Source organism: Gigantopelta aegis, chromosome 6 (genome assembly GCF_016097555.1).
Source record: "Gigantopelta aegis isolate Gae_Host chromosome 6, Gae_host_genome, whole genome shotgun sequence".
NCBI lineage: Eukaryota > Metazoa > Mollusca > Gastropoda > Neomphalida > Peltospiridae > Gigantopelta > Gigantopelta aegis.
Window position 1 is genome coordinate 11,853,510 of NC_054704.1, and position 27,026 is coordinate 11,880,535.

Genomic DNA, 27,026 nt, shown 5'->3' on the forward strand with positions numbered 1-27,026 from the left:
ACAGATCCTAGTTCCTGAAATAATTACGTTTCTCTTGCTCTTAAAGTGCAAGACCTACAGACACCAAGATAGCAAGAACTGCATTGGGTTTGCCACAATTAATTATTTTAGCAATAATTTGTAAGAAATGTGTAATTTAATGATAAAATAGATGTAATATCCAGAAATATTTTACAGTGCCAAATAGCTATGGTCAGTGTCTTTAAGTAACATTTTTGTTTTGTTTTTTGTATTTCAATCAGAGAATGAAATGAACCAATATTACCAGAAGGACCAAGCTAGTAGACATTGTTTTGTTTAATTTGTATTAATTGCTTATATCCTGAAGGCTCAAACTTGCATTCTGACTGTTAGGAAGTATTCCCATAGAAAGAAAGGAATGAAATGGGGTGGGGAGAGCATCAGAAATTTGCAGTACTTTTAATCCAAAAATAAATTAAATGAGTTAGTTAGGTGTGTAAAATGTTGGACCCAAATTTAGATGATTTAAAAAATAAACCTGACAGTTTTTCCATCAGTAAGAGCTTGTGTTGTGGACTGATATTGTTTGTTTTTAAGGGAACTCTGCAACCCAGTCTGTTTGAGTGAGTAAGAACTTGTGTTTGGACTGATATTGTTTGTTTTTAAGGGAACTCTGCAACCCAGTCTGTTTGAGTGAGTAAGAACTTGTGGACTGATATTGTTTGTTTTTAAGGGAACTCTGCAACCCAGTCTGTTTGAGTGAGTAAGAACTTGTGTTTGGACTGATATTGTTTGTTTTTAAGGGAACTCTGCAACCCAGTCTGTTTGAGTGAGTAAGAACTTGTGTTGTGGACTGATATTGTTTGTTTTTAAGGGAACTCTGCAACCCAGTCTGTTTGAGTGAGTAAGAACTTGTGTTTGGACTGATATTGTTTGTTTTTAAGGGAACTCTGCAACCCAGTCTGTTTGAGTGAGTAAGAACTTGTGTTGTGGACTGATATTGTTTGTTTTTAAGGGAACTCTGCAACCCAGTCTGTTTGAGTGAGTAAGAACTTGTGTTGTGGACTGATATTGTTTGTTTTTAAGGGAACTCTGCAACCCAGTCTGTTTGAGTGAGTAAGAACTTGTGTTGTGGACTGATATTGTTTGTTTTTAAGGGAACTCTGCAACCCAGTCTGTTTGAGTGAGTAAGAACTTGTGTTTGGACTGATATTGTTTGTTTTAAGGGCACTCTGGAACCCAGTCTGTTTGAGTCAGAGCTGATCAGTCATGCGAAGGACTGCAAGGCGCCGTTCTTACAGTGTCGCAAATACTTCCACACAGTGTCCATGGGACAGCTGCAGGGTAAGAGATTTTTTTTCATATAAAACAGTTGTGATCTATGAAAGGCCAGGTCACACAGCTATTGACCCACCAAAGGCTGTCCTATAAAAAGTTGGGCCACACAGCTGTTTACCAATGAAAGACTAGGTCACACAGAAGTGTGACACATTAAAATGGGTCACACAGCTATTTACCTATAAAAGGCTTGGTCACACAGCTGTTGACCTATGAAAGGCTGGGTCACACATCTGTTGACTTATAAAAGGCTGGAACACACGGCTGATGGCCTATGAAAAGTTCGGTCACACAGCTATTGGCCTATGAAAGGCAGGGTCACAAAGCTATCAACTGTAAAAGGCATGGTCACACAGCTGATGGCCTATCAAAGGCAGGATCACGCAGCTGTTGACCTTTGGGAAGGATCACACATTTGCGATCGATGACAGACTGTGTCACACAGCTGTTGACCTATGAAAGCCATGGTGACACAGTTGTTTGCATGTGAAAGGAAGGCTGGGTTACACGGCTGTTAAGACCTATGAAAGACTGGGTTACACTGCTATTGACCTATGAAAGGCAGAATTGAAATCTACACTGGGTGCATGTTCTTTTCAGTTGATATAAATCATTTCACAAACGTTTTAAACAGCATTAGATAAAAGTGATTGAAATTGCTACTTGGCCATAATTCAGTTATATACCAAAATACCAACATGAAGTGGGACATGATGACTGTAACTGGTAACCCCTGGCAAGTAACCATGTTACCCTTGCCCTGAATAGACTGTCCTGGCAGCTTAGAAGTGCTCTTTTACCGTAATTAGATATCAGTGTGGAACTAAGTTCAAATGCTTGAATAAACTTTGTATTAAAGATTGATGAAGATGATACATAAGTGTTCTCACGTGTTGTCAGATTCAGTCCCCGATGTCAGTGACTTTGACTCGCAGCTCTACAGCCGGATTATTGCCCTGCAGCAGCTCAATGATGACCGAACCACCGACGTTGCCGTGTTATACTGTGCCATGGACGTGCCAGGCTCCAGTCAGGATGGCGACATGATTCAGCCAGTCTGCATTAAGAACGATCTCGAACAGGAGAAGTTTTCTGTGTATGTCAATAAATAAATACAAAATTCCGTATATTGATAAAAAATATAATATGATCTTTTTAGCAATGCACAATGTAAGCAGTCCAGATTTGCATCTCCATAAGGAAGAAATAGTAATCCAGCAATGTGTCTGTCTTAATCCAGTGTCAAAATAACTGTATGTTGACACCAAATAGACATATTTAAAAATGTAACGAGGTGTCATTAACAGAAAATATCTTTTATCACTAGAACACGTAATGTATGTTGAAACATCATTACATATTTTAACAATTTTTGTACTAATAATCTTACTGTTTGGTGAACAGACTTTTACCTAAAATATAACTGAAGTTATTTTCTTTTATACTATTAATACAATTTTGCTGAAAATAAACTAGCTTGTTCAGGTAAAATGTTCTAAAAGTATATTTTGTTTTCAGTTGGTTTTCTGATGATATGCGGAACATTTCAGCTGAAAACTTAGTTTGGGGCATCAAGAATTCTAAGGTATAAGCATTAAATACAAAATACAAAATATAATTTATCCTGTAACTCAGTCTCGTAGCCAGCCATATTGGGTGGAACTAAATTTATATCATGGGTACCGAAGGCACTCGAATATAGTGCCCAAAGGGTGTGAGAGGTTTAAGTGGATTCAGGGGCATGCTTCCCCGGAAATTTTTTAAATGTAGATGCTCAGAGGTGCATTCTGGAGCTATTTGAGATGGGTTTTTAGTATTTTATTTCAGGTATTTTGAGGTCGAAGCGCATACATTTTTTGATAAAACTTCAAGAGCAGCAGTAAACTTTAACTACATTAAATGTTTGACACGTTGTCTTGATACATTACTGTAAAACCGTTAACATTGAATAATGTACTTAATTGAGTATATTGCATAAGTGTATGGGTAGAAGAAATGTAAATATATGGAACATGCATATGCTTACATAATGGGTATATCTCGTACACTATTTTATGATAATTTCTAAATATGCCAATATATACTTTATGTCTGATCTGATCATGCATGTCCAAGGTAGAAATCATCAGTCGTGAAATTTAATTTCCCGCTTATGTTCAAGTATTTTGGTGAAAAACATATTTGGAATGACTAGGGATCAGTTTAATTAGAAAAAGGTTTTCCCATCTTCATTCGTCGAGGGTGCAATATCGAGAATTCAGGCATTAAAAAAAAAACCCACATCTAAATTGGGCAAAACTCAGGCTGCCCACCCCACCCCCAGAAAAATTGGAGCCCGTACGCCTGTGAGGGGCTGTATGATGAGTATAATGTTATCATTAACAGACAAGGATTCATAGTTTGTGAAAACTGGAATCTAGAAAAATAACAATTGAATCACTAAACATGCGCATGGTAAAAAACAGACCCCATCAATGTGTTTAAATTTTGGCATAGCTTTTGTTTACTATTTGACGGCATCGGAATCGCTTTCGTGAATAATATTTAAGTCAGTTGCTTCCCCTTGATTGTTACTTCGACAAGGGTATTGCAATCGAAATTCCACCAATGACTTTATTCGAGACGGAATGAAATGTATGACATGTTAAACATATTTACAATACCGGTATCAATCATATGCCAGACACGATTTGAGTTGAGAATGCATTCGACAGTGTCAGCTGTTAAATAAATTCATCTCTAAACAACATGCAATATAAAAAGTAATTCGCCGAACGCAACAAAGTCAGTAGTCTTATTTAACTGACATTTTATTATTTTTTGGGTGATCGTAGTTGATCAAGACATTTCGTAAACATATTTATTTTATTGACCAGTTATATTATACTTTTTCTTTTTCGTAAGAAAAGCGTCCATTGTTTTGCAGCTCTTGGTTGCACATTTTTTGCTTCACTCTCTTTGCTCAGGTTGTCCCATGATAGTCATAGTTTGTGAGTCGACAAAATAGCATGCCACAATTACTTACATGATAGACTGGCTCTCAATTGAATATACCCATAACGATGCCTTGTAATATCATTCGTGTAACACATGTACCATTTCAGGCCAAAAATATTTACGGAAATTTCCGAACACTGAAAGCAATATTTGAGCTTCTACAGAGATGAGCCAAATAATATCAGAGGGCGGGCTTCCAATAATGGTTTCGAATAAACTAGCATTTAATACAGCCATCTGTTAGGGTAAATGTTAAAATACTTCCAATAGGAAATAAAAAGAATTATACATTTTTGGGCGGAACTCCAATTCTTGCGGGGGGGTGGGGTGCGTTTACAGCCAACAAGACTTGTATACCTGAGCGAAATGTTTTGATGAGATTTAGTTGACTAACTACATTTGTGCTAATCGCGATGTCATGATATTACCGGTGATGTGACTTCAGAACTTTGATTGACTAAATATCAAATTAAAAGGTTATTTTAGAAGGATAAATAGAATTCACTACTCATGTTTTTTAATATGTAAAATATCAACCTCGTCTATCGTTTTTTGTCTTAGCAGTCTCGACAAATACTGATTAACATAGACTCGGTTGATATTTTCCATATTAAAAACATTTATGATGAATCCTCTATCTAAAAACCTACTGTTAATTGAAAAAAGATTGGAGCTGTTACAATATACTATTCTTTGTATTTTTAGGTTGTTGTGGCCCTGGTCTCAGACAATTTTGAGCGAGATGACAAATGTCGTGACATGTTATGGTATGCGATGGACAGTTTGAAAAAGGACTATGTGATCGCAGTGATCGGTAATAGCTTAGCCTGGCAGAACACCGACATGGGCATGAGGATAGGGAAACAGGAGGTAAGCTGCAACGGCACCACTAGAGCATATTGATTAATTAATTATCAGCTATTGGATATCACCCATTTGGTAATTCTGACACATCAGAGGAAACCAGTTAAATTTTTCCTAATGCAGCAAGGGATCTTTGATGTGCACTTTTCCACAGAGAGGAAAGCACATACCAATGTCTTTGACCAGTTGTGGTGCACTGATTGGAACGGAAAAAAACCCAGTCAGTTGAATGGATCCACCGAGGTGGTTCGATCCTGTGACCCAAACATGTCAAGTAAGCGCTCAACCGACTGAGCTAAATCCCGCCCCTCACTTGAGGTGTGATGGGGGTCATAGGGGCGGAATTGGTGGAAATTTATGTCGGACATTCAGTCCGGCAAGCTGCAAATTTTGTTGGCCTGAATCAAAACTGCCAAACTAATCGTAATTGACTTAGACTAATGTGTAAATATAAACATAATTGTCAGGACAACAGGTGAAAAAATCTCCTGCCTTTTGTGTTGACTGGCAAAAAACGGATAGGATGGCAGTATTTTGAAGAGTTGTATATCAAAGACTGTACTGAACTAGTCTGTACGAAAGTGCTGACAGGAAAGGAAAGGAATATTAGCCTGTATGACAGCTGTAGGTGTCCTGTCTCTTTCATGACTAGGTAATGAGTTCTAGAATTCATTCATCTTGGTGTACACAATGTGGGGCTCTCCGTTTTTCCCATCTGAACCAATTCCTCATGACTGGTTCATCAAACCAGTAGTATATTCTTTTAGTTTTTTTACTTAACCTGACCTGAATAATGGCATATTCCCCTGTGTAAGTAGACTTGTCCGAACATCCCAACAGCAAATGGGATGGCCCAAAATGAGTGCTTTGTATCCTGTTGAGTCACATGACTGAAGCTTCCTTCTTCCCATGAGAGCATCGAATAGAAGAACATATGCTAGGAGGCCGGGAGTGTGTAACCCCTTGAGGTTAAGCTAAATATTCATAAAAGAGAAGACAATCCAAGTTTTCTACAATCCTTTGTGTTCTGTTGCTCCAGTTTTGTTGGAGGAGTTTATGTGACAATAGCATGTTTCCTGGCTTTTACTTTCAAGCAAGTGTCAGAAATAGCGACGTGTGAGACACCAAACTAGGTTTTATGAGACATTAGTTCCTTGTGTTGGTTGTTTCAGATAATGGTGATGATAAAGACGAAGACTCGATACGCTGAGAAGAAGAAAGAACTCATCAGCATGGTCAACTCCAAGTTGATGCAGCTTCAAGAGATGGTACGAACAATTATGTTTGCCTTTTTTAATACACAAATTATGTCATGTCCTAAGAGTACAACTTGAACCTTGACCTTTTAGATTTTTTCTAATGTATTGTGACAGGTAAACAAGGACCTCCACAGGTGTTTCATCAGTTACCGTTAAACAGTGTCACTAATTCAACAATTACAGTTGCCATGACTCATTAACCTTCAATTACTGGATTAATTTTTGACAAAAATCACATTGAGGGGGTACAAATTTATAACTTTTACTCAAATATTTTCACTTAATTTTTTTATAAATACATAAAATAAAGTTTATATTGGAATCAGTAAGTATTATTTTCATTGGTTTTTCAAACTTTTATTTTAGATCTGTTATTGTTGATTAAAATTTTGCAAAGAATAAAAAAGATGCGTTTTCTTACGGGCATTTATGGTCAGATGTCCAGTATTTATGGTACTTTTTCCACTAACTGTGTTTTTCTGACCATAATTTGTTTTGGAAACAAACTTCGATTCATATCCCAATATTTCACGATTTTCAAAAATGGTCAGATTTATTATCAAATTTGCTGTCACAATCAGCTATCGATCCTTGAAAATTACTGTGATGTTCCGCCATTGCTGTCAAGGGAAAGTACTTGCCGAAAACAACTCTGAAATAATCTATTTCCTGTTGATCTATTATGTCTGGTGAGTGCTATGTACAAAACAGTGTGAAATATGAATTGGGGAATGCGTGACGTTGGGTGAGATATCTCGACTGTAGTAGTCAGAAGGTTAAACAAATGTTTTCTATTGTTGTATTGTGACAGGCCAACAAGGACCACCACACGTGTTTCATCAGGTACTGTTAGACTCTATTATCAGTTAAACAATATGCTGGGTTGTTGTTAAATGTTTTCTATTGCTATTGTGACAGGCCAACAAGGACCACCACACATGTTTCATCAGTTACTGCTGGTCGAACTCCCAGGATGCTGTTAACAAGGGAACAAAACACAAGGAAGGGTCGCTGGGATGGGGCGACCCTCGAGTGATAAAGAAATACCTTCAGGACGAAAGAATTTCTACATGGATAGACTATGAGCAAACCATTTGTGGGGTAGGCAGACCTTTTCAAAAAGTATTCATATATGTCTAAAGTATGTACTTATCAAATTTTGGTCACTCTTTCAAAATGGTTCTAAAAAGTCCTGGGAATTGGTATTACGATATTATATATACTACTCAAAAGAATTTAAGGGTCAAAAATGTATAACCAAATAAGTTTCAGAGTGTATTAGATTGATGATGTAAACTACACCAAAAATTTAATTTATTGTTCCATATTTACAAAAAAACACAAATAAACGTCACTGTATACAAGAAAGTCACATGACATGCTGTCAAAGTTGAAGGTTGTCAAACATGGATTTTACACATTAGAACATTCGTTTAATAGTGTGTGAATCCACCCCTGGCGCGAATACACTCGACACATCATTGTCTCATGCTGTTGATCAGACGTCTGAAGAACTCTTGGGGAATGGCCTGCCACTCTGCCATAAGAAGTTGACCCAGATCATGAAGGTTGGCTGGAGGGGCATGGTTATCCCGAACTCTCCTGCCTAATTCGTCACAGGCGTGCTCTATTGGGGCCAAGTCAGGCGAATATGCTGGCCAATCCATCCTGGCGATAGCTTGTTGTCTGAGAAAGTCCGTTACCACCCTGGCGCGGTGGGGTCTGGCATTGTCATCCTGCAGAACTGCCCCGCCGCCAATCTGCTGAAGGCTTGGGAGAACCAACGGCCGGATAATCTCATTCAGATAGCGGATTCCATTCAGATTGCCATCCACCACATAGAGGGGGGGTCCTGTGGTGGATAGAGATGCCGCCCCACACCATGACGCTGCCACCACCGAACCGGTGACGTTGTCTAACGTTAACGTCAGCGAAGCGCTCCCCAGGACGTCTGTAGACACGAACCCGACCGTCGTTGAAGTGGAGACTAAACCTGGACTCATCAGTGAACATCACTCGACCCCACTGAACACGTTGCCACCGCAGATGAAGCGTGCACCAGTGACGTCTGGCCGTTCTGTGACGTGGTAGGAGTGGTGGTCGAACAGCCTGGCGACAGCAGCGTAGATTATTGGCTCTCGGACGATTGCGTATGGTTTGATCAGACACTCGAGTTCCAGTCACAGTCCGCAGATTGTCACGTAATCGGCGTGCAGTGGTTGTGCGTTGACGTAGAGCCATATTGGTGATGTAGCGGTCCTCTCTATTTGTAGTGCTTCGGGGTGTTCCCGAACGTGGACGATTTCGAACAGAATTCGTTGCTTGGTACCGTTGCCACAGTCGGCCAACGACACTCTGACTGACACCAAGTCTCAGAGCAACATTTCTTTGCGTATTGCCATCCTGAAGCCAAGCAATAGCCCTTCCTCGATCTTCGATAGTCAGTTGATGTCGAATTTGGAGTGTGCACCGTACACGAATGCAAGCTCCAATTATACGGAAATTCAGCATTGGGAACATGGAATACACATGCAAAGCGTGCAAATGAAGCGCTTTGTGAAAAAGCAAGTTATGGGTACTTAGCAGACCTTTCGCTTTCGCCCTAATTTACGTGCAAATGTAAGCATGTTTTCGCCATTAGAACTAGTCGACAGTGTCAATGACAGTAGCTTTTAATTCATTTATGGGTTGCTTAGACCACTTTCATCAAAATGGAACAATACCATGCGTGACATTATGGTCTAGCTAATATAATTGACATTCAGAAAATAATGTCGAAAATATCGTCTGACCCTTAAATTCTTTTGAGTAGTATAATATTTTACGAGAATTTACTTTAATTTCAGTGTTTTAATTGCTTTATATTTTGCGGTGATGAAATGAAGAGAGTGACAGCTAGAGGCATAAGAAAGTGATTTTTGATTCTAAAAAATAAATGTTGACTATCAAATTTATTTATTATTATGTTTATGAGATAACAGTTTAATTTCATTACCTACAATTTTAAAATCATATTAGCACAAAAAGTCAGAGAAATATGCCATGGGTGCATTCATTGACTGCAAGCAATACTAAGGTTTGCCAATGATTTAATTTGTGCAGAGTGCAGAGTGCAATAAATAGTTTAATTAATGTTTTCCTAATTTGTTTAGCTGAACATCCCTGATCTACTGTCTTGTCAAGCTACTTAAGTTGTAGATCAAGTCAGTTTTGTGTTTTATCTCATTTGCAGGGAGCTGGTTTGTTTCAGTGTTTAGCAAAACATCCCTAATCTACTGTCTTGTCAAGCTACTTAAGTTGTAGATAAAGTCAGTTTTGTGTTATATCTCATTTGCAGGGAGCTGGTTTGTTTAATCGTTTAGCAAAACATCCTTGATCTACTGTCTTGTCAAGCTATTTAAGTTGTAGATAAAGTCAGTTTTGTTATATCTCATTTGCAGGGAGCTGGTTTGTTTCAGCGTTTAGCAAAAGCAGTTCGAGATGCCAAAGTGTTTGTGGCCTGTATTTCAGATGAGGTGAGGATTTTTTTATTTTTTTCTATTGAGTTAATAAGTTTGTTGGACAGTAACTGACAGGGCTAATGACTGATTGTTACCAGTTCATTTCATATATACTTAACAACAAATGACATGCCAATATTTTAATATACAGTAGAATCTCGTTGGGTCGAATACACTGCAACACTCAAACCAAGTTCCAAGTTTTTTGTTCAGTAAACCCTTATATTAAGTGATGTTATGTCAAACACGTCCTGGATTGACTATAATCCTTTGCTAGAATTAAATTATCGGTCCCGTCAGTGTTATTAGCTGTATTTCTCTTGAACTGGTGATCCTTGAAATATCAAATGGGAAACCACCAAACAGGACTAACAATTGCTGTGCTTGCGCAGTTGCTTATTACAATCTTAGGATTAATTATTTAGGCGGAGCAAACTGTAGATGAATCAAGGAATCACATCAATAACCATGCAATCCTTTCCTTACCACACATGTCATGTTGTTTGTTAAGTGGCAATTGGTTATGATCTTTCAAGTACAGCTAGTGTTACTGTAACTGTTAGATGAACTGTGATACCAGTCAAACAATTAGTGAACATATGGGCCTTGGCATAAAACTTTACTTTGAACACATCTACAATACCAGTTTTAATTAAACGATTATGGGTGACACAATCAACTATAATCATTTCAGCAACTATTAAGAATGTGTCATTTATTTATTTTATTTTATTGCACTTACAATATCTAATTCAACTTTCTAACTGATGTTATGGAAATATCCGATGTTGACTGAATGGTTAATTCAAACTTCCCGATGGGTCGAACACTTTCTTGAGCACCGACAGGGTTTGAGCCAATGGGATTCAATGGTACATATGTTTTAACGATAAAATGTTCACAAGACACGTGGATGTTCTCTACACATATCTGCACAATTGGCCCAGACCTGGCATGGGTTACATTTAGCCCAAAGGCTTAGGGTGGCACATTAACACACGTTTATACTTTAGCATAACCAAAACATTTGCTGGCAAACAAAACATGTTGCAGCTAGACACTGTCTAGTGCATTTACTTCTGAGTTGAGGTTCTACACAACCATTAAGTTTGTTTATTATTTATTTATTTATACAGCGATTATTATCTTGATGCTTGCTTCCACATTCCTTTAGAATGATGTAAGTGGACAATATGATGTAAATAAATTAACTAGGTTAAGGTGAAAATATGACTTAATGAAAGAAATTATACTCCACTGAAGAATGCTTTCTATTGAATTTTAGAGGATTTTTATCAAATTTATTCTCTTTTGGTGGTCAAATTGTAGAACTCATAGGAGAGCAGGTTTTTCTGATGAGGTTTTGATATTTGATGGATCACCAGTTCAAGGGAAATATAGCTAATGGGACCAATAATTTAGTTCAAGCAAAGGCTTACACTTTGGTTCGGTCCTGGAACCGAGGAATGTTCACACTGAAACATTTGCCTGGGCTAAATTTTGGCCCGAGCGTGGATCGATGTTTTGGATCAGATCAAATTGGTAGTGTGAACGCGACTTGTATACAAAACCTACACACACATGATAATTTTTGCATGCCACATACACACGTTGCATATTTTAGTACTGTTACAGTAGTGCTATGCAATACTGTGTAGTGTGCTATAATCTTTGTACATACTATGGTTGTATTATATCAGCTATAACCTTTTGAATATGCTTTTTTTGAACAAGAAGCTTAAAATGTTTTGGCTTTTTGTTATTGCAGTATGCCGAATCTGAAAACTGTATGATGGAACTTAGGTTTGCCGTTCTTAATGTCAGCTTACCACTAATCCTCTGTATCGTTGGAACAAAGACAGGCTGGAAAATGTCTGAGGTGAGGATGTATAGGGTTTCATTGTAGTTCGGTATCATGAATATAAATGTTGTGAATAGATGTATTTTTATTGTAATTTATGTATTTGTATTGTAATTTATTTTTAAATATTGTAAATTGATGTATTTTAAGGCCACATAAATGCAAAGTTAAGAGATCATAAATCTACATGCATTTACTAAAAAAAATTCAGTCCAACAAAATATTACTTTGAATTTTAATACAAATACTTGATATTGTATTAAAATATGACGATAATGTAATTCAAAAGAAATATGATAATTTCTTTTGTAAAATGCAGCAAATATTTTTCTGATTACATTTTCAATAATTTTCGTTTTGACAATTTCATTTGCTTATTTGGAATGTTATCTGATTAAGAGTATATATAAATAGAGAACAATGATTAACTAGCAGAACATATCTTATGTCAGAAGATGCCAAGGATTGCGTGTGTGTGTATGTGTGTGTGTGTGTGGGGGGGGGGGAGTCAGTTATATTGCTTTTCAGTTGGAGGGGCTAATAAATGATCTTCAGAGTCAGAGTGGAGTAGCAGCTGCCAATACCTATGCATATAATAGAAGGAATACATTTTGGGCCGGATTTACAGAGCCTGCTTATGCCTTACAAGTGTGTAACTAGATACATTTACACTGCTTAAACACTTGCATTTAAGAAAATCAGTATTCATAAATTTGGGCCGTTTACATTTGTTTTTTAAACTGTACAGATTGGCATCCTTGCCCGGAGGTCTGGCGCATCCAAGGTGTTCTTTCAAAAGGAAAACCCTGAAGCTCTGGACACACTGGTTAACTTTGTGAGGGCAGCCATATCGTCAAAGAGCTCCCTGTTGACGAAGAAGGAGCTGGTTAAACAGGAGCATTCAGAGTTGAAGAAAAAACAAGCCTCCAAGATCACCAACGTGTCCTTCCAGGTGATCAGTATATACAGTCAAACCTCACTAAACAGACACCTTCTTAGAACAACCACCTTGCTTGAAAAGCCAGCTTACTATTGTGTCAGTTTACCTGTTACAGTACAAGTTATCCAGTATTGAGCAGCCACCTGTTTTACAATGACTCTTACCCATATGAATATTATAGTATTAGTTAACCAGTGTTATGTAACCACCTGTGTTAATAAGGAAGGAAATGTTTTATTTAACAACGCACTCAACACATTTTATTTACGGTTATATGGCGTCAGACATATGGTTAAGGACCACACACATATTAAGGGAGGAAACCTGCTGTTGCCACTTCTTGGGCTACTCTTTTAGATTAGCAGCAAGCGATCTTTTATATGCACAATCCCATAGACAGGATTGCACATACCACGGCCTTTGATGTACCAGTCGTGGTGCACTGGCTGGAGTGACAAATAGCCCAATGGGCCCACTGATGGGGATCGATCCCAGACCGACCACGCATCAAGCGAATGCTTTACCACTGGGCTACGTCCCGCCCCACCTATGTTAAGAGGCCACTTTACCAACAACAAATGATATTCAAATATTAAACATATTTAGTTTTCTTTAATTTTATTTTAAATTATAAATATCTTATGAATGTTTTAAGCCTATTTTATAATGAACTTTCTTTGTGGTCTTTTGAAAATATTTACATTTGTTTTGTTGTTTGGTATATTTAGCCAAATATAATACAACCTGAGCTGAATTCAACAAATGTTTTCAGGAGGTAACACTTTGATACTCTTTCATGTTGCTATATCATTGGCTTGACTATTCTTGAAGGATAAGTAGGTCAGAAATGGTTAAACTAAAAATTGTAAAATGTAATCGATAAATATTCTTAAAACAATATTCACAATTACTGATCTTGAATGAGAGTTGACATAATTATTCTTGCCCAATGGACTAAATTAGCCAGATTTGCACGGTGCAAGATAAATTTATCTAACCCTAGGACTAAACAATTTCAAAATACGCCCGACGTCATGACTCATGTTTTACAACAATTGACATCATAACTCATGTTTTTCTGTTGAATTATTGTTTTCAAAATATTTAAACAAATTAATATTTTCAGCTTATATTTATGGTTAGGTTGTTACATTTTTATGTCATTGCATAAAGTAGACAGTATTTTTCTGCATATGATTGAATGAGTTTGTAGCTGAAGTGTTTATGAATCATTCTAGAATAAACAAACCTTGGCTTACACAATTAATGTTTTGTTACTGTAATTAAATGGGCAAGCAAAAGACTCGATCACCATTGTGAGGTGTAGATAAGGCAATTCCTACCCTCAGGACAAAATGTTTTTGTAAGGTCCACGTTAAACCTCGGCCCTCACATAAAACATTTGTCCCTTGGGTGGAATTGCCTTATTGATATCTCACAGTGGTGATAGATTTTATTAATCTTTTATGAAGAAGCTGGATATGTAAGTATAAGAGTTTTGACTTGGCTGAACTGAGAGTGTAACCTTTAAAGTGGGTATGGTGTGGCTCTATCATTAAAAAATTGGTCGGAAATTTTGAATCTAAAACCAAGTTGGTATAACTGAAGTTAACATGTTGTTTTATTATCCAACAGGAGGAATATGAACTGATCCAGAGAAAGTTTATGCGACATATCATTTCGTTCATCAGTATTTCCGACTCAAGACCGATGCCACGACTGATAGTTCTGGACTTTGATGTGAAGGCCGAGTATAATTTGAAACAGAACTACGTGGCAAGAGAGAGTTACAACATCAGAGGGTCTTCATGTGTGTAGAGTTTAGACAGACTATTTTCTTATAACATAACACATGTAATTTCTGTTTGTTAGTATCATACGCTTAAGTGGATTTATGTCTAGGTTTTGGTATTTAATTTTTTTTATAATCTTAACATAAGAGAATTTGAAGAGGAACATAGTTACTGTTATAGTTAATATGTGATTGGAGCACATGGATACACTTTTTATTATATTGTAATTTAATAATAATAACTGTGTTAAAGGAAGGAAAGGAAATATTGTATTTAACGACGTACTCAACACATTTTATTTACGGTTATATGGCATCGGACATATGGTTAAGGACCACACAAATAATTGTGTTAAAGACATTTGGGCATTTTTCTATTTGTTTATTTTGTGTGTGTATGTGTTTGTATGTGTTTCTTTATCCCTCCCATTTGTATCTGTATCTGTTCCTACCTGTTTCTGTTTTTCTCTTTATATTTATTTGTATGAAAACATTTAATCTGGTTCCTGTATGAAAAACTATCAGTGTTTTAAACACATCACTTTCCTCACATCTGTGTGAATATTGGTAAGAGTAGAAGAAGCTCAGTGGTAGAGTACTCGCTACAAGTGCAGTGGATCATAGTTTACACTTCCTAGGGGACCCATCAAACTACTTTCTGTTCCAGCCAGGGCTCCACAACCAACCCCTGCAATTAAGAAAATGTCCATGACAAGAAACCATGCAGTGAAAAGAATTTGAATATAATTCACAGTGTGGTGTGGAGAATTAAACTTCATGACATTTCCATGGCATTGCTGTTTGCCATTGTTGTAGGGGTTGCACAACTAGTGTATCACAGACTGTGGTATGTGCATAGATATCAGAAAATAACAGCTACTGGGGAGGCCAGTGACATTTTATTTTGATTTTCAGCTGGAGGGGAAGGGGGCAGTGTATTGCATTACCTTCAGAGTTGTCTACTGTGTGTGTGTGTGTGTGTGTGTGTGTGTGTGTATCTGTCTCATCTCATCTTGTCTCTTCTTGTTTCGTCTCTTGTTTGTGTTTCTCCATCCCTCTCTTCCCTTATTAAGTCCACTACTTCCAACGCCTATGGAATGCTGTCCTGTCTGTGTATTATGAGTGTACACATGTAGAACTTGAGCTGTTCTAATGCCTGTGTGGCACATATAGATCTGTGTATCTTTCTAGACTAAGAGTCACAATAATTACAGTAATAATTACATGTACATGTATGTCCGACACTTTTTAGCTGCTGATCAAAGAGTGCAAAACAAAGACTCGTTTCCTTTGACAGACTGGTAGAAGATACGTGTGTACCTGTACATCACTTTGTTATCTTCCTCATCTCATTGTATTACATTGTTTATTTTATCTTTTGTAGTTGGCAGAGCAAATCTGAGTAAGGGATCATATAATATGAAGCATGACTATTCAAATTATGCAAGTGAGTAGAAAATGGAGAAAAACCCTTCTTTTATAGATTTAAAGAACATGCGATATTAACTGTGATTGATATTTTGTAATGAGGTCATTCTATGTTTACATTTTAGTTTTTTAAGTATAGCATTTAGTTTTTTTAGTTTCATCATCTACTCTAAATCCTGTAAATCATATAAATCTTAGTGGAAAATTTGTTTTTATATTTTAATCACTTAATCTATCAATGAAAATCCAAATACTTGACAAGCAGTATGTGTTATAAAAAATAACATTTACTATTTGTAAAAGACTAGAACAAATTTCATTGGCAGTGTTTTGCAAGAGCAATGAACTCTCGAAACTGTCCCTGTCCATTACTAGAACTGGTGTTCATTTCTTTTGAACTGGTTTTGCAAACTGCAGTTTTCAAAATAGATTGGAATTTCATCATTAGTCATTGATTATAACTGGTTTGCACCAGTTATCAACTTTCAATTATATAGTCGGTTAGAATTATATGAACTTAGAAAGGATTTGAAATAATCAGACTATGCACTCATTGGGATAGACCATACAAATTTGAAAATTTTACCTTTAATGCATATGCAATATGTTTTATTAATGGACACATAAATATTTACAATTCCATCATCTTAAATGTCAGAATAATGACACTTAACAAGTTAACACTAACTATGATAATCAGTTAATTATGAATTCTTCATCGATAAACACATGGGTAGAACCCTACTGATCCATTTCTGATAATAATTAATCATTGTAACATCACTAATATATCATTGTGATCATCTCAAGCCAAGAGAGAAATGATATATTTGGCAACAGAAATGTTTTGGAATCTTTTAAATAATCTTTTTTAAAACACTTTGACTTCTATACAAAGTTTTAAAATATACTTACCTTGATTTATGTATTGTATTATACTTTTAACCCACAGCTCCTTACATTGTGGTTTTACATAATTATATATAAATAATACTTTCATACACTTACCATTTGTGACACTCAATAGCCGATGTGTATTTTTGTGCTGGGGTGTCGTTAAACATTCATTCATTCATTCATTCATCATTCATTCATTAATACTAAGTATCTGTTTGACAGGTCCGAAGACGAAGTTCCTGTCCAAATCATCAGCATATGACGGTGAGTTACCATAGCAGCACTCGGTGCTTGACTGTTCATTTTTCAATAATACTATAAGGTATGTCTACATTTTTATATGAAACACACACTTATAAAACCTTCAAATCAATGAAACTGCACTAGAAAAGGATTATAATGCAAAAAGGATAGTTGAAAGTGCAAGTAAGCTGAACATAATGCATACATTTTTGTGAAGAATTAAAATGATATTGGACAAAAAATCTTGAAAACCATTTAGAATCTTGAAACGTAGAAAGTTACTGCAAGCTTTTTGTTAAAACACATGGACAGCACATTGTATATTTGTTATTTTTTTTTGCCAACTATTTATTTCAATAAAATGCATCTATTAAATATCAGTTAATTGCATTAGCCAGTTTTAAAAACTAACTTATAGTCTAACTAATATTCAATGTTTCTGCTTTATTGGTTTTACCAGAAATTCCTGAAGTTCCTACGGAAAGTCCTGTCCCAATGCGTGGCATTCGAGCAAAAACAGCTACACGATCCAGGGACAGAATGGAGGTAATATTTTGTTTTCTTTTCAACATCACCTGTGCTCAAACTAGTGAATATTCCCCTAAGGAACATCCCAACAGCCAATGGGATGGCCTATGATTCTTCTACTGTGCACCCCTTCCTGTCCCGGTCACATGACTATAACTTCCTTCTTTTTCCTGCGCTCTTATGGTTTGGACGTCCTAGGTTTTTGCTCCGTCATAATCTGAGCAATCTATCCTTTTTACTTGGTTTATTTGAGACTTTAATGTCTGTAACACATTTCTAAATGTTGTTACTTTATTGTTGTACAATCATTTTGGTTGTAATCACTTTATTAAAGTGTTCTTTCCAAATTATTAATTCTCATATGTGCTGGTCAACAGTCTTGGTCGGCATTTTTAAAATGGCGGCTTCTTGTTTACCGGAATTGTACAGACTTATGTGTTTGTTTTTTCATTACAAAGATAATTGAATATGTCAGACACTAGTTCTACCAGAGTGGTGCATTCTTGCACTAAGTGTAAGATGTTCCTGGCAGGGAAAGACCTGCATGATGCGTGTCCAGGTTGCTGCCCATCTTGCAACATGACGAGATGTCTTTTGTCTTCCACTGGGACCGTTGGAGTTTAACAGCTACCTTCGGGTCCTTGCCCAGTAGGCTAAGAAGACTGAGCCGGCCTTGGCTCCCGCACCTCCAGTCTTCTTTTTGGTTCACGGTTCCGAGACTTCAGGCCACTTTCACTTTGTGTGACCCTACTCTGTAGCCTACAGTGGATCTGATGAATGGCACCGATGGTAGACCTGGATAACAAGCCTATGGTGACTTCCACTCAGCAATCAGTTCAAGATAGAAGTCGACAGTTCTCAACTCATCATAGTAAGAATGCAGCCATTACAGGTAACCCTCTCCACGGTCTTCCGCAGGTCAGTCATCCATGATGTCACAGATCTTTAAGCTGGAAGATTCAACTTTCACGCAGTTGATGGGTTCCGCTGGGATGCCCCGGTCCACGTCATCTTGACCAGTGTTCTACATGGGATTGACATGTCCGTGCTAGATTGCTAAGCAGTTGCCGACATCTCGAATGGGCCCAGTGTCTATGATTGCACAGACACTACCTGACGGCTGTTTTTCTGCTCAGCACCGATCATTTTTAAGATGTCAGAACACAGTCAGCTTCCCACATCAACTGTTGATCATCAGTTCGTCGCTGTTGCTGTTAAGTTGGAAGGAAGATAGCTTTACTTCACGCATTCAGATCGGGTTGCTACTCCAGCTACAGTTTCAGTTACAGCTTCCATATCAGTTACCTTATGAACTTAAAGAGTTGCGGTAAACTTCGCTACACGGTCTTCGACATGCAGCTGATTGCGGGAATTCATCATGGGTTTCTCGCTTGCTGTCATTGGTTCAAAGATTACAAGCATTATGGTTTGGGGCTGAAGACAGTACACTGGGCCGGTCAACTGTTGATGCTGTTTTGGGACCCCATGAAGAGTACTTTGGACTGTTCGACTGTCTGTTGATCGGTGACGTTACAAAGATATTCGGCAGGTTGATCACTACATCCGTTAGTGCCGGAAGTTTGCAACTCACTTGTGACTTCTGCGGGTTCTGGAAGTTATCAGCGATAGGTCCGTTGAGTTATCATTCAGACAGCTGCCTCCTCAAATTTCAACGGATCAGTACATTGGCGGCCAGCAACAATCATCCAGTTGACGTTACACGGCTCCTTTTTTTTTTTTTTACCGCATCCGTTTCTACGGCTGTTGCGGATTAGCGGATTATCAATCCACCATTCATGTAATGTACAATGCAAAGAAGATTGTCTTTTTGCTGCTTGTCTAGTATCGGGCATTGAGACTGCCATGGATACCAACCGTACAGTATTTGCGTTGTTTCACTTCAACGTATATCGGGAATATAGCGTAGCAGCCCACTATGCCATAGGTGAATCTTGGTGCTCTGATGTCCCTGTTATTGCACTGCTGAATGACTGTCTTATGAAGTGCCTGTGCAAGATGAAGTTAGCTGTTCGTGTCATCTTCATACTTCAGTTCTTGCAAAGCCTCGGCTGGATTGTCAATCTCGAAGAGTCTCAGTTGTAACCAACACAGAGTCTTCAATTCATTGGAGCCCTGCTGTGTATGGACCTGGGTCTAGTACAGGTTCCCTCAGACGGATGGGACAAGATTCTACGACATTCCACCTTTGGCAACGCCTGTTGGATCTCTTGACGTCAGTGTAAGATATGACACTCAGAGACCGTCTACAGTTTTGTTGCCTCTAAGTCTTCCTGAATCCTTTTCACGTTGAATAACCCCAGATTGATGATCAGCCTTTCCAACGACCATCGGTCCAGTCTCCAGTGGTGGCATTTTCCGTCGAACGTCTTTTTGCAGCCGTTACAAGTGACTCACCATCTGTTCGTCGATACATTCGGACAATTTTGGGGCTGTGGACTTCAGACTAGGCAAGACTCTACATCAATGTGTTAGAGCTTCTGGCAGTTTTCAACACAGTACGTCATTGGGGACATTAGTTGATTCATGCAATTCATGGTAGCCACCGATAGGGTGGGACATACTCCAGCTCATTTACTTCATGATCGAATTGATAGATGTCATTCCACTGCAACTCAGAGCTTGTTACATCCCAGGGGTGTCAAATGTTCTGGCAATCATGCAGTCCTGACCATTCGCTCTATAAGCCACATAGTGGATGCTCACATAGTGGATGCTCAACCCACAAGCCTACCGGTGGGTGTGCCAAAGGTTTTGGACACCACACGTCGACCTATTCTTGACATGCTTCAATCTTCAGCTGAGGTTGTATGTCTCATCTGTTCCGGATCATGAAGTTTTCGATCTTGACGCATTGGCAATCAGTTGGAACAGTCTCCAGCAGGTTCAAGAATTTTGCTGTCGACTACTCCTCAAAGCTTCGATGTGGCCAGGCAGAGTCTGATATCCCGACCTCATACGTCTTGTGGATCCAAATCCTCTTCCGCTACCTGATTGGGATCGCCTCCTGCTTCATCCCACGTCAAGACAGCACCATCCCAATCCATGCTTGTTCCAGCTACATGCGTGGACCTCATCTCCGAGGGTATGAAGAGGAAAGGTTTCTCCTCTAAGTATACCATGGCGGCAATACTGAAAGCTCACCGGGCATCCACTGCTGCTGCATATAATGTCCGGTGGTTGTGCTTTCACCAATGGTGCATCAGACATAAGCTGAAACCTCAGACTGTTCGTGTGGAGAAGTTAGCAGACTTTTTCCTGTATCTCTGATCAACATTGACACAGCTCCACGATTGTCGGCTATGTTTTGGTCATCGCAACGGTTTGGGACTCCGCTACGGGTACTAAATTGGCTAATGTTCCTGAAATGTGGATGTGGATGTGGACATGGTGCGGCTCCATAGAGACAACACTTCAGTTTCACTGGGCCTCCTGATGAATTTTGTGGCTAAAAACCAGCTTCCTGATCAAGCGCCTCGCACCTACACTGTCTAAGCACTCTCTTCCATCGTGGGTTCCCACGATGTCGAGGACTTTTCAGTATATCCTGTCCAAGCCCTCAAGCATTACATTGAGAGAACTAAGTCCTTTTGCAAGCATCAAAAGCACCTGTTCCTCTCATGCAACCAGAGCCACTTGAAAGACATCACAAAAAACACAGTGATTACCTGGATTCAGTCTACGATCCTGTGCTCTTACCAAGCTGAGGTATTCCCTCCACCGTCGGCATCTAAACTACATGAATTACGTGCACTTGCCGTCACGATGTCGCAGCACTGCAGCAACCTGTTAACAGTATCTTAACAAGATGTTTTTGGGCCACTGACTCCATCTTCGCCAACTACTATCTATGAGATGTATCCAACGAAGATGTCAAGGGATTCCATCATCTGGGTCTTGTGGTTGCAGCACAAGTTCTGGTTAACACTGGTCATCCTCATCGCTGCTGATTTCTGTCGCATTCCGGACTGCACTCCAAGATGTCCAACGAATCAACTTTGAGGACTCGACTTTAGCAATTTGTCTTGCACTGGTTGGTGACAGGATTTTTGTCAGGATATTACTAGTCAATCTGCACTGCACACTGACGAACTGTTTCCACCTAATTGAGCTAGCAAATCACTGTTTACTAGTCAGAAAAAACAGGGGGATGTTTTAATTGAATGTTCTGATGGATTCACAATATTCTGTTACTGTCTTCTTGTACTAGTAATACATACTGTGGTATTCTAAACAAATTATAGTTATAGCCATCATTTGTCAAAAGTAACCTCATTTTTATATCAGTGTTCCTTTTAACATATTTATTAATGAAAAAAATCTTTGATCAACTATTCTAGACTCAAATCTCTGATGATGTCATATGTATACAGTTTATGTGATGTTACCATGGCATTAAAGTCTCAGACTGAGTTTGAATCTTGAGTCTAGACTTTAAAACATTTATAAGCTTATACTTCTTACTTTTATGAACATGTGGCCAGGTCCATACTTGTGTGATGCTCTTTAGTTAATGTTTAAAATCATTTCAGTTAGCATAGCATTATGATGGTGTGGTAGTATTATTTCTCCTTAGTGTTAATTCTTTTGAATATTTCACTTTTCTTCACTTTGTTTTGATTAACATATTCAGAACTTTTATTGTTTAATTTTAGCCATTTATTTTGGATGAAGAGGAGGAAATTTGGGAACGAGAAACATTTTGTATTAAAATCCTCTGTGAACACGAAGAGGTAAGAAAATAGGTTACTTGAAATTAAAAAAGATGTGATATTACATATACATGTATAAATTAAGAATAATACAAATGGAAATTTACATTTTGATATGCAGTAAACTTAGTGCATAAGTAGTTTTTGTGACTGAATTAGAGCACAAAGAGTACTCCTCCTTTGTAGCTGATCATGTCTTGACAGATTTCACACAATATTATTAGTCCATGCAAAACCTGTTTTTACAGCTTCTTTTGGATTTAATTCCCGTGACAGTAATATTAACATTTTGTAATATAACTGATATAAACAGAATATCAGCACACTCAGCTAGTACACCAACAAAAAGTACTAGATACAATTGGATTTAATTCCCGTGACAGTAATATTAACATTTTGTAATATAACTGATATAAAGAGAACATCAGCACACTCAGCTAGTACACCAACAAAACTACTAGATACAATTGGATTTAATTCCTGTGACAGTAATATTAACATTTTGTAATATAACTGATATAAACAGAATATCAGCACACTCAGCTAGTACACCAACAAAAAGTACTCGTATAAAGAGTGGGGCACCTCACATTTAATCGACCTGCAAAAAAATGCAGTATGATATGGCATTTAAACAGTGTTTTTATTAGCAACCGTCATATTTACCTAAAATCACACTTTGATGTTTTTTGTACCTAGTATTGGTCTCTACCTTTAGTGCATACTGCATAACAACTGTATACTAAATAAATGTGTGTTAATTTATGAGAAATAGATAACAGTAAGGGTTATTTTAATGTTAAACAAATTACAGGGTATCCAGTCCAATCCAATCCCAATATATTAAATACATAATTTTATGCTGTAGAGCAAAATATCTTATTAAAAATACTTGAATGCTGGGGAATTCAGACAATATGTGATGCAATACAAATATTTCTGAAGCCATTAAAACTACCTTTTAGTTAGTTGAAACTAGAGTTTTGTCAACAAAATTTCATTGTTGTATTTTATTCTGCATTTTATTTCTTTGAGGACTCTTGTAACTTTTTCCAAGAATTCTATTGAACTTAATTTAACTCTGAAACATCATGAACTATTTTCTAGATAAATAATTAAATGCTTTAATTTTTTATCTGCATTTTCTGTTTGTTTTAGGGATGGCACGAGTGTAAGAAGACTTATTCATTCCGAAAAGATGACGAATTCTTTGACACAATGAGAAGACTGGCGCCATATCTGTTCCGACTGTACAGCATCCTGAAGCAGAGTTCCGTCCAGCTGAATTGTTTAACAGGAGAAAGAGGCACCAAGTTTCAGGAGTGGATTGATAAGGTAAGTATTGTTCTTGTTAAAGAGACTTCCCGAGTTCGCTGCTACTGTAAAATGTTTATGACAAATAGAGATTTTTAACTGCTAAAAATTCATATTAAATTCACTTTGATGTTTAGAATATCAGTGTCTGTATATTCATTGTGTTTTTGATCATTTTAATGGATTTATTTCCAAAATCATTTTGTACACCTATGAAAAGAATTATCTGCTATGAAATAAAATGAAGTTTGGAATTTTTTATTGATTGAAAACATATTTTATTGCACTTAATAACAGTTGGATTGGACACAACTTTCCCATCTTTTATATACATGCAATGTGATATTCATGACAACAATTAGATAATTATAATTTCAATAATATTCAAATTGAGGAAAGCTGAGTGTTACCCACCTGGTGAACATCTGGGTGTGTCATACAAATTTCATATGCAGCACTAGGTGCGTATTAGTTACTAAATGATGACATGTTGGCAAGCAACATCATTTTCCCTTGTCTTAGCTCTGTGCATTCGCATATCGCATTATGTGATAAGTAATTATCAGATTTTACATTATTTGAAGGTGGGTAATAAATAAAATACCTCACTTGTTTTCGCTAGATATCATTCATTTGGTCAGCTACTATCATAGGAAGTTCACTAAGTTTTGTAAAAATGTTATCTTGTGAAAACAAGCATAGTATTCTTTATTAAGCACCAGTGTAAGATATTGCTCATGTCATAACAATCACTCAATATCTAATGTGTGTAATATTGGTGTGACGTGAATGTGACTTAGATCACTCACTGACCCAATTCGCAGAAAAATAACGTGTAGTAGGTCTCGACATCCGCTTACTTTTGCGTTGCAGTCGGTTTGTAATAAATAAAATGTTCATGCTACCGGTTCATGCTTTGTGAATATAAGGTCATTGCATGTCCCAAACACATTCCCACGGTTACATTCGATAAAACGCAGCTACTGTACAATAAAGTTCCAAAATGTGAATATTCGCAAAAACGCAGCCACGTGCAAACCATGTCACCACTGCACTTGCGTTGTCTGCACGTGCAACATGAACACCAACAGTATAAAAGTGCAGGGTGTTCGCTTGCCTGGCCTCTGTATCTGGCCGACAGTTGACAATCCAGGACATGCCACGTCTCAGTGAACCGCAGAGAAACAATGCCATCGGCCGACTAGACGCAGGCGAATCCAGAACGGTCGTTGCCAGGGCATTCCATGTGTCCCCAAGCACCATCTCCAGACTGTGGGACCGTTACCAGCAACATGGATCAACACGTGACCTCCCTAGATCCGGTCGACCACGGGTCACTACCCCCGGGCAGGACCGCTTCATCCGGGTATGCCACCTTCGGGAACGATTGACTACTGCCACCTCCACAGCCGCAGCAATACCAGGTTTGCGCAGGATATCCGACCAGACCGTACGGAACCGCCTACGTGAGGTAGGAATTCGTGCCAGACGTCCAGTTCGAGGTGTCATCTTAACACCACAACACCGTCGACTCCGACTGCAGTGGTGCCAGATTCATCGACAATGGCCTCAACTGCGATGGAGACAGGTGTGGTTCAGTGACGAGTCCCGATTTCTGCTCCGACGTCATGATGGAAGATGTCGCGTGTATAGGCGTCGTGGTGAACGTTATGCGGCAAACTGCGTGCAGGAAGTGGACAGATTCGGCGGGGGTAGTGTCATGGTGTGGGCAGCCATCTCACACACTGGCAGAACTGACCTGGTCCACGTGCAGGGCAACCTGAATGCACAGGGCTACATTGACCAGATCCTCCGGCCACACATCGTTCCAGTTATGGCCAACGCCAACGCAGTGTTCCAACATGACAACGCCAGGCCTCACACAGCACGTCTCACAACGGCTTTCCTACAGAACAACAACATTAATGTCCTTCCTTGGCCATCGATATCACCGGATTTGAACCCAATTGAGCATCTATGGGACGAGTTGGACCGACGCCTCCGACAGCGACAACCACAGCCCCAGACCCTGCCCGAGCTGGCAGCAGCCTTGCAGGCCGAGTGGGCCACCATCCCCCGGGACGTCATCCGTACTCTGGTTGCTTCAATGGGCAGGCGGTGCCAGGCAGTTGTCAACACACGCGGAGGCCACACCCGGTATTGACTCCAGATGACCTTGACCTTGGTGGTGTGTCCTATCACTTACTCACAATGGACTAGAGTGAATTGTGAACAATCCTGCAACATTTGGTAATTATCGGACTCACCATTCAATAATTAAATCAATTCTCCAAATGTTACTACAATGTGGTTTTGCGTTTCTTCTTTTGAAGAGTATATTATATTGGCCTGCATATTCTGATATCCTTCTTGAAATAAGAGTATTGTACTGTTACTTTTACATGTGGTACACTGTTACTTGTACATGTGGTACGCTGTTACTTGTACATGTGGTACACTGTTACTTGTACATGTGATACACTGTTACTTGTAATTGCAGGAGTCACAGAACATAGATTTCCTGGAATCGTTCAAGGCTGTCAGGGATGTTATTCCCGAGGATGAAGAGGCTTCAGATTTCCTACAGCAACTTAGCAGGTTAGTGTACTTGTAGTGTGTGAAAACTCAACTTAGCAGGTTAGTGTACTTGTAGTGTGTGAAAACTCAGCAGGTTAGTGTATTTGTATTGTGTGAAAACTCAACTCAGCAGGTTAGTGTATTTATTTGTGTGAAAACTCAACTTAGCAGGTTAGTGTATTTGTATTGTGTGAAAACTCAACTCAGCAAGTTAGTGTATTTGTATTGTGTGAAAACTCAACTCAGCAAGTTAGTGTATTTGTATTGTGTGAAAAATCAACTCAGCAAGTTAGTGTATTTGTATTGTGTGAAAAATCAACTCAGCAAGTTAGTGTATTTGTGTTTTGTGAAAACTCAACTCAGCAAGTTAGTGTATTTGTATTGTGTGAAAACTCAACTCAGCAAGTTAGTGTATTTGTATTGTGTGAAACTCAACTCAGCAAGTTAGTGTATTTGTATTGTGTGAAAACTCAACTCAGCAAGTTATTGTATTTGTAGTGTGTGAAACTCAACTCAGCAAGTTAGTGTATTTGTATTGTGTGAAAACTCAACTCAGCAAATTAGTGTATTTGTATTGTGTGAAACTCAACTCAGCAAGTTAGTGTATTTGTAGTGTGTGAAACTCAACTCAGCAAGTTAGTGTATTTGTAGTGTGTGAAACTCAACTTAGCAAGTTAGTGTATTTGTATTGTGTTAAAACTCAACTCAGCAAGTTAGTGTATTTGTATTGTGTGAAAACTCAACTCAGCAAGTTAGTGTATTTGTAGTGTGTGAAACTCAACTCAGCAAGTTAGTGT

General features: G+C 38.2%; 1 protein-coding gene across 1 annotated transcript in view; it reads left to right on the top strand.

Moving 5' to 3' along the window:
• The window catches only part of LOC121374371, a 129,877-nt gene that overhangs the window by 100,062 nt on the left and 2,789 nt on the right, over positions 1-27,026 (top strand). Inside the window, exons 64-79 of the mRNA XM_041501473.1 lie at positions 1,188-1,305; positions 2,200-2,395; positions 2,818-2,884; positions 5,002-5,166; positions 6,333-6,428; positions 7,338-7,520; positions 9,860-9,934; positions 11,688-11,798; positions 12,529-12,732; positions 14,356-14,530; positions 15,897-15,959; positions 17,060-17,101; positions 17,541-17,626; positions 22,282-22,359; positions 23,497-23,673; positions 26,153-26,250. Of these exons, the coding sequence (XP_041357407.1) occupies positions 1,188-1,305; positions 2,200-2,395; positions 2,818-2,884; positions 5,002-5,166; positions 6,333-6,428; positions 7,338-7,520; positions 9,860-9,934; positions 11,688-11,798; positions 12,529-12,732; positions 14,356-14,530; positions 15,897-15,959; positions 17,060-17,101; positions 17,541-17,626; positions 22,282-22,359; positions 23,497-23,673; positions 26,153-26,250 (1,934 nt within the window). The remainder of the gene's footprint in view (positions 1-1,187; positions 1,306-2,199; positions 2,396-2,817; positions 2,885-5,001; positions 5,167-6,332; positions 6,429-7,337; positions 7,521-9,859; positions 9,935-11,687; positions 11,799-12,528; positions 12,733-14,355; positions 14,531-15,896; positions 15,960-17,059; positions 17,102-17,540; positions 17,627-22,281; positions 22,360-23,496; positions 23,674-26,152; positions 26,251-27,026) is intronic.